The sequence below is a fragment of the Babylonia areolata genome, chromosome 24 (assembly GCF_041734735.1).
Source record: "Babylonia areolata isolate BAREFJ2019XMU chromosome 24, ASM4173473v1, whole genome shotgun sequence".
Taxonomy (NCBI): Eukaryota; Metazoa; Mollusca; class Gastropoda; order Neogastropoda; family Buccinidae; genus Babylonia; species Babylonia areolata.
The window spans coordinates 54,600,536-54,613,321 of NC_134899.1; the positions used below are offsets into that span (position 1 = coordinate 54,600,536).

At 43.2% G+C, this 12,786-nt stretch overlaps 1 protein-coding gene across 1 annotated transcript in view; it reads right to left on the reverse strand.

The window, feature by feature from the left end:
• LOC143298776 (uncharacterized) overlaps positions 1-9,168 on the reverse strand; it is a 12,420-nt gene extending 3,252 nt beyond the window's left edge. Inside the window, exons 1-3 of the mRNA XM_076611729.1 lie at positions 9,020-9,168; positions 3,025-3,144; positions 609-1,989 (exon numbers count right to left, since the gene is read on the reverse strand). Coding sequence (XP_076467844.1) covers positions 609-1,989; positions 3,025-3,144; positions 9,020-9,160 — 1,642 coding nt within the window. The 5' untranslated portion in view covers positions 9,161-9,168. The remainder of the gene's footprint in view (positions 1-608; positions 1,990-3,024; positions 3,145-9,019) is intronic.
• Between the last annotated feature and the right edge of the window lie 3,618 nt (positions 9,169-12,786).

Below are 12,786 nucleotides of genomic sequence, written 5' to 3' on the forward strand. Positions count from 1 at the left end.
CTGGCAGGGAGGACTCTGGCATGGAGATGATAGCTGGTAAGAATGACTGGAACAGACTGCGCATAACTTATTTCCTTTGGATCCAAAAGTACACGACAAAGTCCTTCAAGTCCTGGACACAGCAGACTCCACCAGCACTGAAGCAATGCTCATCAAGGCACAGCTCTGGTGGGTGGGACATGTCATCAGGATGGAGCAGTACCACATGTCCTCAACACTTCTGTTGTGCATGGACAGCTTGCCACTGGGAACAGAAGCTGGGGCCGACCACACAAACGGTAGAAAGACACCGTCAACACCAACCTCCGGTGTTGCAACATCCAGTCACAGGAACTGGAAGATGCAGCTGCTGACCGCCCACACTGGTCAACCCTCACTTGACAAGCTTCCACCATGCACTGCCACAGGGCAGCATCAACATCAACATCAGTGTCAACAACAGATTCCAACTGTCCCCATAGTGGTCTCCACATCTGGAAAGAAGTGACCAAGTCCATACACTAAGTGAGTCTCTCAACAATAGTGTTCTTGGACATGAAGAATCACCACCACAGATAAAGACACAGACAGAGACATGGACACAGATACTGACAGCCAGTGTCACTCACCAAACCGGGTTTCCACAGCAGTCAGTGTCTTCATGTTGTCTTGCAGTGAATCCTGGACTGACTTCATCTTCAGCTCCAGGGAGACAACCTGGTTTTTGGATGCTGTCATGTCAGTTTGCAGGGCAGAGTGGTCTCCCTCAAGATCAGAAATGCTCTTGTGGACCTTGGCCATGTCTGCCTGTAAAGCTGTGATGTCTGTCTGGACATTTGTGAGCTTGGAGTCAACAGCACCATGATCAGCCTTCAGTTGGATGATGTCCGTCTGCTGCATGGAAACCTGTGTCTGCATGGAGACCACGTCATTGTGAAGCTTGGCCAGGTCTGCACTCACTTTGTCCTTTCCTGCTGTCAGCCCAGCCAGGTCCTGGTGAACAATGACGTTTTTATCTCTCAGGGCTGCCATCTCTCTCTGCAGGACCGCCTGGTCACTGGTCAGTTTCATGTTCTGGTCTTTCACAGTGGTCACTTCTCTTTGCACAGCGCTTTGCTCTGATGACAGCTTGCTGTTGGCGTTACTCAGCTGCGTTACGTTTTGTGTAAGCAGAGTGTTGCTAGACTGCAGCGAGGTGACCCGACCCACCAAATCTTCAAACTTCTCGTACAGATCATCCAGGCTCCTTGGATGTGTCCCCACTGATGACGCAGTTCCTGGGTCAGCCTGAAAGCCCCGTGATCCTGAAGCTGCCTTGCTGTGGGCAGGGTCTGAAGACTGGGTGGACCTGACGACTTTCCCCATGAACGACTGCAGAGTGTTGATCATCAGGGGAGTGTTGTCTTCCACCTCATGTCTGAGCAGTGCAGTGCTGTCTAGCTTCCTGTTCAGGATCATCTGAGCTTCTCCCTGCAGGAACAGTGCCGCTCTCAGCTGGGCCGCTGACACAGGAGCTGGCTGTGACGGTGACAGTTGTTGCTGAAGCGTGTCCCGTGTTTGCCGCGCTTCTGTCATGCTGGAGTGAAGCTGCTCAGTCATAGCTTCACACTCATCTCTCAGACTGACCAGACAGGCGTCACGTGCATCGGCAGCATGGCGCAGCAGAGTGGTGTAGCGAACGTTGATGCTGTTGTCCACGGCTCTTCTCTCCTGGTTCAGCTGACACTCTTCTTCTGTCAGTTTCTTCAAGGCGTCGTCAACCATCTTCAGCTGCTCCTCCACCTGACAGCTTGTTGGGCTCTGTGCTGAGCTGGTTGTGTCTGAGGGGTCCTGCAGCACTGTCACCTGAGGTCCCTGGCAGAACATGTCATGGTAAAACTGACACTTGGAGCAGAAGTTTTTCTGGCATTTTCTGCACTGGAACTGGGCTTTCTGATCTCCAACACACACATCGCACAGCACAGGTAGGGGATCTTCCTTTCTGCAGTCAGTGTCCAGGTTAAAGTTTGTCTGCAGACCAGAAAACACAAACACACATATAATTTTTATAGTGTGTATGAAACACACAGATACATAAACCATCACAAAGGGTTCTCTTTGACAAAATTCTGTAGAAAAATCCACTTTGATAGGAAACAAATACACCTGCATGCAGAAACACAATCAGAAAAACAAAAGGGAGTGGTGTTCTCACTGTAGTGGCACACTCCACCTGGAGAGAGCAGCCTGAATTTCACACAGAGAAATCTGTGGCAAAAAAGCAATACAATACATTTCAATCAAATACAAACTGTCTTGTTCTATTCAGCATTATATTCTGTAACTTTTAAAATGTTCCATGAACTGTGATTCATTTACACTCACTTCCATGTTTCTGCAAGAAAACAACATCGTCAACAAACAGTACTGTGTACAGCAAGGTGATTTATTTTTCTCTCAGATAAAAACTGATCTGTTTGTCTTTTCATCCAAAACAAAAGGGATGAGAGAAACACAATAAAAGTAAAATATATCAAACTCTCTCCATTCATCACCACCACCACCACCCTTCCCCCCACCCTGTCACCTGCAGTCAGAACAGTCTACCTGCAATTCCATCACACCACCACCCTGTCACCTGCAGTCAGAACAGTCTACCTGCAATTCCATCACACCCCCACCCTGTCACCTGCAGTCAGAACAGTCTACCTGCAATTCCATCACACCCCCACCCTGTCACCTGCAGTCAGAACAATCTACCTGGAATTCCATCACACCCCCACCCTGTCACCTGCAGTCAGAACAGTCTACCTGGAATTCCATCACACCCCCACCCTGTCACCTGCAGTCAGAACAGTCTACCTGCAATTCCGTCACACCCCCACCCTGTCACCTGCAGTCAGAACAGTCTACCTGCAATTCCATCACACCCCCACCCTGTCACCTGCAGTCAGAACAGTCTACCTGGAATTCCATCACACCCCTACCCTGTCACCTGCAGTCAGAACAGTCTACCTGGAATTCCATCACACTCCCACCCTGTCACCTGCAGTCAGAACAGTCTACCTGGAATTCCGTCACACCCCCAGCAGGGACAGGAATGACACGACGACAGGTGGGGCACGTCAGACTTCTGGCTGACCTCTCTCCTTCCTCTTCCCAGTCTTGTCCACCAGTGCCACATGTCTGAAACACACAGCCACACATGACAGTCAAGGACAGTGTCAACACTGCCTGTGATTCTGGATCCACTCTGTGCACAACATGGTCAGCTCTCACATCTTCCCAATAATCTGTCTTGTGCCGTAACGTTCACACACTGTCTGCCCTATTTTGACCTGTAATCTTTTGGAAAATACCTGTTCTAACTTTCACCATAATATTTTCTATCAGACTGTACTCTGAGAATTAAGATATTAAAAGATGTATATTCATATTACACTTGGGTTCACAGCAGTAGTCCTTAGGGAAACATTCTTGTTTCCAGGTTGTTTTCTGTTTCTATTAATGACTTGTTTGATAGGGTTGAAAGTCTACATGCAAAAGAATGCTTCGTCTATTCAAGAGATTTCATACTTTTAGTTTTATAAATGAGAATATGTAAATAACACAAAGATGTGAAGAAACAGATAGCAACATAAGGTACTGATGGAATGTTGAAATATGTCATATGCTCAGAGCTTCAGATATTTGTATTTTACAATATTACACTGCACTCACCATATAGCAACATAAGGTACTGATGGAATGTTGAAATATGTCATATGCTCAGAGCTTCAGATATTTGTATTTTACAGTATTACACTGCACTCACCATATAGCAACATAAGGTACTGATGGAATGTTGAAATATGTCATATGCTCAGAGCTTCAGATATTTGTATTTTACAATATTACACTGCACTCACCATATAGCAACATAAGGTACTGATGGAATGTTGAAATATGTCATATGCTCAGAGCTTCAGATATTTGTATTTTACAATATTACACTGCACTCACCATATAGCAACATAAGGTACTGATGGAATGTTGAAATGTCATATGCTCAGAGCTTCAGATATTTGTATTTTACAATATTACACTGCACTCACCATATAGCAACATAAGGTACTGATGGAATGTTGAAATGTCATATGCTCAGAGCTTCAGATATTTGTATTTTACAATATTACACTGCACTCACCATATAGCAACATAAGGTACTGATGGAATGTTGAAATGTCATATGCTCAGAGCTTCAGATATTTGTATTTTACAATATTACACTGCACTCACCATATAGCAACATAAGGTACTGATGGAATGTTGAAATATGTCATATGCTCAGAGCTTCAGATATTTGTATTTTACAATATTACACTGCACTCACCAAACTCACCAAAGGTGCTAGAGAGGCAACTGAACTGAAAATGTACAAATCTGTAACAGCTGAGGGGACACAGAAACACAATTCCCCATTCACTTTAGCGGCATATGTATAACAGACTGAATGTGGGTTAGAGAGTGGTTTGAAGGTGGAGGTACTGCTTCCTTTGTTCTTTTCTTTAGTGTCTTTTCACTATCAGTGATATTAGACCATGTAGGACTCAGTTTTAGACAGGTGCTGGCGGCAACAACTCGGTGGTGATATTAGGGAAGTTGTGCAGGCCCACTTTCATCAGGACTCCCTGGTTATTTTTAGCGAGAACAGCGTGCGCACGTGCGTCTCCATTGCCAGTTTTTCTTGGTCACCGAAATGCTAATATTTCCTAGTGGAAATTGCCTGTTCTGACAAAAGGATTCTGAACTATTTTCTGCGAGTATTTTTGCAAATTTAGAAGCTATTTTTTGTTTTATAATTACACCAGTTATTTGCAACTTTCTATATTTACTTTGAGCGTGTTTCTTGTCAAACCTGTTTATTCAAGAATTTGAAGTGACAGATCTCTCTAAAATTCAACACAGAGCCTCATCTGGCTTTGACTTTGTATATAGATAGTTGACACACCAAATCAGTTTGAAGCATCATTTTATCCACATAACACATTCTGTTTTGTGTCTTTGTGAAAGTGAGGGAAGGGAAAATTGTTGCTTTGTATATAAATAGTTGACACACCAAATCAGTTTGAAGCATCATTTTATCCACATAACACATTCTTTTTTTGTGTCTTTGTGAAAGTGAGGGAAGGGAAAATTGTTGCTGTGAGCCCTGTGGATGGGATCATTTCAAAGCAAAGGTTCCAAGCTGATTATGTGATCTGCTTTCTGTCATTTGTTTAAGCCAGGTCTCGATTGGAGGAATTAAAACACACACACAAACCCAAAAAAAACAACAACCTCACATGATTTAAAAAAAAAAAAAAAAAATCAAAGAAATAAACTTAAAGCTTGCTTTCTTTTAAAATGCTGTATATATTTTGAGTTCTAAAGACCTTTTTGACGACGTAGTTTTTGTTGTGTAGTTCAGTCTGTGCAAATAAAATGATGTGATAGAACTCTACCAAAATGTTGTCCAAGAAGTGGGTGTGCACACCCAGAAGTTGGTGGGCTGTCCATTACGTCATAATTATGACTTTTGTGGTCGCTCTGCAAATGACAAAAGGTTCCCAATGAAAGCGTGTGCACAACTATAAGTCCGTGTGCATAACCTTCCTGGCGAGTTGTCTGTCCTTGAATTTTCACGACTGAACGAAAATGAATCTTCTCCTTCTTCTTCTTTCCGTTACACGACCAACATCGACTTGTCGACGACTCTGTTGTGGTTCATGCATGCTGGGTATTTTCGTGTCTCCATAACCCACCGAACATATGGATTACAGGATCTTTAACGTGCGTATTTGATTTTCTGTGTGCCGGCGTATACACGAATTTTGCTGCATACTGTGAGAAACGAAAAAGTATATTCATCTTCTATTAAATCAAAGGACTACTGCAAAGGCTTTGAAGTCATGATTATGTCATCAAACTATTTCTACCACATAACTTTTATTCTTTTTTATGATAACAATAAAAACAGACGCTATGGTGTGAGTGAGTGTGAAGTGGCCATTTGAAGGATATGAATTATTCCATAATCTGAACAACACGGATATTGGACTCCGAGGCATTTGTTTATACATATCTAGTGGTCTTAGACCAACCCCAAGTGACATTGACCTCTGTGATTTTAGAGAATCCTTGTTTGTGGAAGGTACACTGGACGACGATGAGAGATTGTTACTAGGACTTGTGTTTAGAAGCCCCAGCAGCTGTGAAGAAAACAATAATAAGATGAATAGTTTGTTTTTAAAAGCAGCAGAGAAAAAAACATCTCATTTGCTGGTCCTAGGCGATTTCAACTTTCCAGACATAGATTGGATTAATGAAAAATGTAGGGTAGGGGAAAGTCATCCAGCATACTCCTTCTTCAGGACCACTAGAGGTGCATACATGATACAGCACCAGAAAGAAACAACACGTCACAGACAGGGTCAGACTCCTAGCTTGATTGACCTGGTTTTCACCAACAGAGATGCCATGGTGTTAGATATCACTACTACGGCAGGGATTGGGAAAAGTGACCATGCCACGCTAGTCATCGCCTTGTCATGTGCACGTATTGAAGAAAAGAAGTGCCAGCGTCTAAATTTTCACAAGGCAGACTTTGATAGCATAAGACAGAGATAAGGTTCAGTGGACTGGAACAGCAAGTTATCAGTGTTGACAGTTGACGAAATGTGGTCAGTCATCAAAGGCGAAATTACAGGAGCTGCTGACAAATTTGTACCAAGATCAGGAGTCGGCAAGAATAGAAAACCATGGATGGACAGAGGTACCTTGGCTTCAGTCAGGAAAAAGCATAGACTCTTCAGACGCTGGCTAGTAACAAGAGATGGTCAGAGTTATCTGGAATACATTAGAGCTAGAAATCAAGCACGTAATGCCTGCTGTAAGGCGAAAAAGAGACTTGAGAAGAAGGTTGCATTACAAGCAAAGAAGAATCCAAAGGCATTCTGGTCATATGTCGGCAAAAAAACAAAATCAAGAACTGGAATTGCTGATTTATTGAAAAATGATGGATCAAAGACCTCATCAAATAGTGAAAAAGTAGAAGTACTAAATCCGTTTTTCCAGAGTGTATTTACAGTCGAGGGAGGAGATGCATTGCCTGAACCCCCCCATTATACATATGAGGCAGAACTTACTAGGATAACCATTTCTGTTCAGCAAGTCGAAAAACTTCTCAAGAACCTGAAGACAGGAAAAGCCCCAGGCCCAGATGGCATTAGTCCCCTTCTTCTGTCAGAAGCAGTGGAGGCCCTAGCAGTTCCAATAGCGACACAGTTCCAGAAATCAATGGAAGAAGGAAAGCTCCCAGAGGAATGGAAAGAAGCATTTGTGACTCCAATTTTTAAGAAGGGAAGTAAGATCTTGGCAAACAACTACAGACCTATGAGTCTCACATGCATTCTTTGCAAAGTCCTTGAGACATTGGTAAGGGACCATCTCAAGACCAACAACCTGATCAACGTAGAACAACATGGCTTTGTTCAGGGACGATCATGTGCTACGCAATTGTTGGACGTATTGGACAGCTGGACAAGAGCTCTAGATAGAGGTGGCTCCATTGATGCTATTTATATGGATTACCAGAAAGCGTTTGACAGTGTCCCACATTGCAGACTTGTCTCTAAGATCCATGCACATGGAGTATCAGGCAGGGTATTATTCTGGATCCAGGACTTTTTATCTCAAAGGAAGCAGAGGGTGGTTGTGAATGGAACATCACAGGAGGCAGACGTCACAAGCGGTACCCCACAAGATAGTGCTCTAGGTCCCCTGCTTTTCCTGTTGTACATTAATGACCTTCCTAGGAGAGTGAAGAGCAAATTGGTGTGAAATTGTTTGCCGACGACACGAAGTTGTTCACACAGAGTGACCAAGTAGGTGCTTAACAAGTCCTCCAAGATGACCTAGACAACCTACAGCAGTGGTCTAGAGAGTGGCTCCTCCACTTCCATCCAGAAAAATGCAGTGTAATGAAGCTAGAAAACTGCAAATCAGAAGCAATTTACTACATGAAAGGGAAAACTAACAGTGGGGAGGAATACAACCTGGCACTTGCTGAGAGTGACGTGGTGAAAGACCTGGGAGTGTACATTGACAACAAGTTGGATTTCAAGACGTGTGGCAACAGTTACTGCAAAGGCTACAAGATGGTTGGTATAATCAGGTGTTTCTTCGATTACCTATCTGAAGAGCTGTTTATACAATTGTTCAAATCCCTGGTTAGACCCAATTTGGAGTATGGGCATTCGGTCTGGAACCCGCAGTCAAAAACATTGTGCAGGGAGGTGGAAGACGTCCAGCGACGGGCAATGAAACTGACTGGTCATCTGAAGAACAAGCCGTATCATGAAAGACTCACTTTGCTTAAGCTACCCAGTCTAGAGCACAGGAGGCAGCGGGGAGATATGATCGATTGCTACAAATACATACACGGAATCTACAAGACCAACAATCCCGAACTATCACCTGCAGTAAGTAGAGACAGAAGAGGCAACAGTTTAATGTAAATAAATCACATTGCAGACTGAAAGTGCGCAGCTCCTTCTTTACAGAGCGAGTCGTTAATAAATGGAACGGTTTGCCAGACAGTGTTGTGACTGCCCCAACCATGTTATCTTTCAAGACTAGGTTAGACGCTCATTGGGCCAACTCTCCAAGCATATATGATCCAGTATGCTATCATTAGGCCACGCATGCTGGTATACTGTATCCAGTTGAACGACGAACAGGCCTTCCAGGCCTAAAACGTCTGATTCCAGTTCAAGTTCAAGATTTGCTTCCTGCTTTTTGTTTCAGATTCTGTCACGTTACATGTTTACCGGAGGAAAAAGTGCTTGCCAACATTTTAGCTATGTGCTTTTCTTCTTCTTCTTTAGCGGGTTTCAAATTTTGGGACAATACTTCGACAAAGACCATCTTCCGGCCCTACCCCACCCCACCTTGCAGCAGACCCCTCAGTTGAAAGGGCTGACACTGGGTGGGGTGTTATCCGTCATCCGTTAGTCAACAGTCATCGTAATCGCTGTCTTACCTGACTTTCTCTTTCCAGTAAATCCGTTAAACAAGGCTGACAGAACGTGTGTCTGCATGGAAGAATTTTAGGTCGTCGTCCTTGAAATTGTTCGAAGCACACACAGCAAACCGTGTCCTCATCAACTCCGCCAGTCGCCATTTTTTTGTTTTCCGCGTACAGCTCTTTTAGTTTCGGTTTCTATCACGTGATGCAGCTCTGTTGTGGTATTTTACCGCGTGTTCTGAAGAGTTTCAAACGGACCACTTCCTTTCCCCGTTTCTGCTGGACAGACCGCGGACTGATCCTCTGGCCACCAAGGCGTAGAGCAAAATGGAATTCCTGATCCAGATAATATCTTGCTTGGTGTTGATCACGGCAGAAGGTTCGTGCTTTGAGTATCAAATGAAGTGCGACACAGAGCGTTTCCCTATCAACGAAGCTACGACTGTGACAGGAACAGTTGATAGTCCGTAGTAAAGCCAAGCAACTGTTTATTTAATACAGCAAACACAGTTATTATTTTTTTAGTTAATGTCTCCACTTCAAAGGTAGTCTCCATATGCAGCCTCCCATACCCTGACTGCACGCCAGGGTTCCAGCAAGAGGATGAACAGGAGTGTCAGTGTCAGTCGGTCTCTGGAAATCTCAACGTCTATCAGCTGAAATTCTTCTTCAAAGAAAGCTTCATTGGCCTTGATCTGCATATCAAAGCAAACTGTTTCCATCCTCCTGGGGGGGGCTTTTCAACTTCACCCTGCAGCGACTTGAAGAACGGAACGCGACCGCCAATAACAGAACCACCAGCAGCAGCAACAGAACCCACGGCAATAATCGGCGGAGGGATCGGCGCTGGAGTTCTGGCCGTGGTCATCGTCATCCTCGTCGCTCTCAAAGTCCGGCGAGGTAGGCGGAAGAACCCTGACAGTAGAACCACGAGTCCCCCCCTGCTGGCCACGTCGCCAGTACAGGTGCCACGTCCGGTGGTGATGGTCATGCTGCACAGAAAGAAACGTTGCACGTTGGTGCTGATGAAAGTCAGAGTGGTGCTCAAACATTTGAAGCCGAGGAGCCTTCCGAAAGCACTGTCGACATGAATTCATCAACTGTGGAACAGAGCACAACCTCCGAAATATCTACTGTGAATTAACTGTCCTGTTTCAAGCGCTCCCACAATGCGCGCGCGCGCGCACACACACACACACACACACACACACATGTATGCATGCATGCATACACACGCACGTGCACGCTCATACACACGTCGGCACGCGCGCGCACACACACACACACACACACACACACACTCGCACGCACGCACCCACGCACAAGCTTTAGATTGAATAAACCTTGAGTTTAAGAAACAACATGCCCAGTTCATATGAAAATACACAATGAAATTTTATAGAAAATTCATAAATAATTGTCAAATAAAATGGACCAACCTTTTTTTTTTTTTTTCAATTTTATGAACTTGCTTTATAACTGCACTTTTTCCCCCCAATAATTTAGTAAATTACGTAAACTGGAAAAGATTTTAAAGTGATATGCTCTTTGGCTTTTTCATGATTCAGCATACTTTCGACTATATCTATGTAAAATGGATTAACCAAAACAGAATTATATAACATTGGTACCAAAACAGTGTAGTTGTTGACTTAGTCTTATTGAAAATACACTTTGTCTCAACTTGCCTCAAATGGCTTTCTCACCTGCCCAAGTCTGGTTAAACTTTTCTAACCACAAACTACACATAGTGCTCAGTTTTTGTAAGTACCTGACACAGTAAAGCAATGTCATTTCAAATTAATCATCTTTGATACATCTTTTTTTTAGTTAAAAAAAAAATCTATTTATTTTATTTTCATTATTATTATTATTTTTTTAAATTATATTATTATTTATTTATTTATTTATTTTCTTTCTTTTCTTTTTTTCTCAAGTCCTGACAAAGCGTGTTGGGTTACGCTGCTGGTCAGGCATCTGCTTGGCAGATGTAGTGTAGCGTATATGGATTTGTCCGAACGCAGTGATGCCTCCTCGAGCTACTGAAACTGGAGGAGGAGGTTGTGCAGGCACGCTCCGTCGCCGCACTTTCTGTGGCATTGGGCAGAGTGGCCTTGGCTGCCTCCCAGGAGTAGATCACCCCCCCTACCCTCACATCCCCCCCCCACCTGGTTAGTAAGATGCAGCGCTGCAACTGGACATCTGTGAGCTCAACTCTGGGGTGTCTGTTGGAGCAGTAGACCCCCCAACCCTCACCCCCAGCCCACCCTCAGTGCTAGGGAGACACAGTGCTGAACCAGGACATCTTGGGAGAACAACTTGAGATCAGCTGTGTTGGTTGGAGTAGAATAGAAAGTTTTCTTCAATATAGTGTATCAACTGTGTTGGTTGGAGTAGGATAGAGTTTTCTTCAATATAGTGTATCAACTGTGTTGGTTGGAGTAGAATAGAAAGTTTTCTTCAATATAGTGTTATATATATATATATATATAGTTAAGTGAACTTATATATAGTTAAGTAAATATAGATGAGGACAATTTGAGCTTAAAAAAAGAAGAAGGTAGATTCATAGAAATCAAGCCATGCGCTCCCATCACCCGTTGCGATGATAATCTGCAAAGGTTCCTGCAACGTATTGTTCCAGATATTTGGAATTCTCAATTCTGATTTTGTGCGCCGATTCAGCTAGGGGAGGAAACTCGACAGGTTTACAAAGTTTTCATCCTCACAAGAGTATTGTTTCCCTTGAAGTATGAACCGTCTGATATTCACAGAATTGGATTGTTTTATGCATCATGATACAGTAATTTTAAATGTTTTTGCTCTTCAGTGCATGTATGAGGGGAAAAAACATCTATAATGTATAACACACATATGCAGAGGTATTCAAGATGCTCAATTCACTTTGTAATCCAACAATATAGCCCTTGTTTAATTGAGATAATGAACATTCATGATCTAGGCTGATATACTTGCCTCTTGTCGATAGTCAAGTTGAAGATTCTGCTGCACAGAAGAAGGGGTGTGGGTGCAGTAATTTTCTTGGATTAAAAAAAAAAAATCATTTTGTAACCATTTTAAACTCCATAAAGATAACCATTCTTCCTCTGATACTCGACTTCTCAGGATACCTCACGTCAGAAGTAAGACCTATGGACACAGATCGTTTTCTTTTCAATTGCCAAAGACGTGGAACAAGTTCCCTGATAACCTCCGTCATTCTGATTCCCTCGCATCTTTTAAATCTTGTCTCAAAACTCACCTTTTCCCTCAGTAATAAGTTCAATTGTGGCAGGTCCAATTCCTTTGTGTTAGCTGTGCTTCACTATGTGTGTATACATATGTATGTGTACATAACTACATGCATGTATATGAATGTACATTGTGTGTGCGTGTGTTTATGTAAGTTTGTGCCTGCCTATGTGTGCGTATGTGTTAGGGTAGCTGTTAGATACACGTATGTTAAAATGTATGCATGCAGCGTGTGTGTGTGTGTGTGTGTGTGTGTAGTCACATTTTGGTGTGTGTATGTAACATAGATATGATGTTTTATGTTAACAAAAGCGTTTTTGTAAAGCACCTAGAGCAGATTTCTGGATAGTGTGCTATATAAGTATCCATTATTATTATTAACCACATTCTATCTTCTGGTAATGTGAATGTGATGTTCATATCTATTGGCCTCCCTGTCCAAAAGATGGTGACGGGATGCAACGTGTGCATAAGACGTTATGTGAGGCATGTTCATGCTTGGAACCTCAGTGTGTAGTGTCATTCGAAAG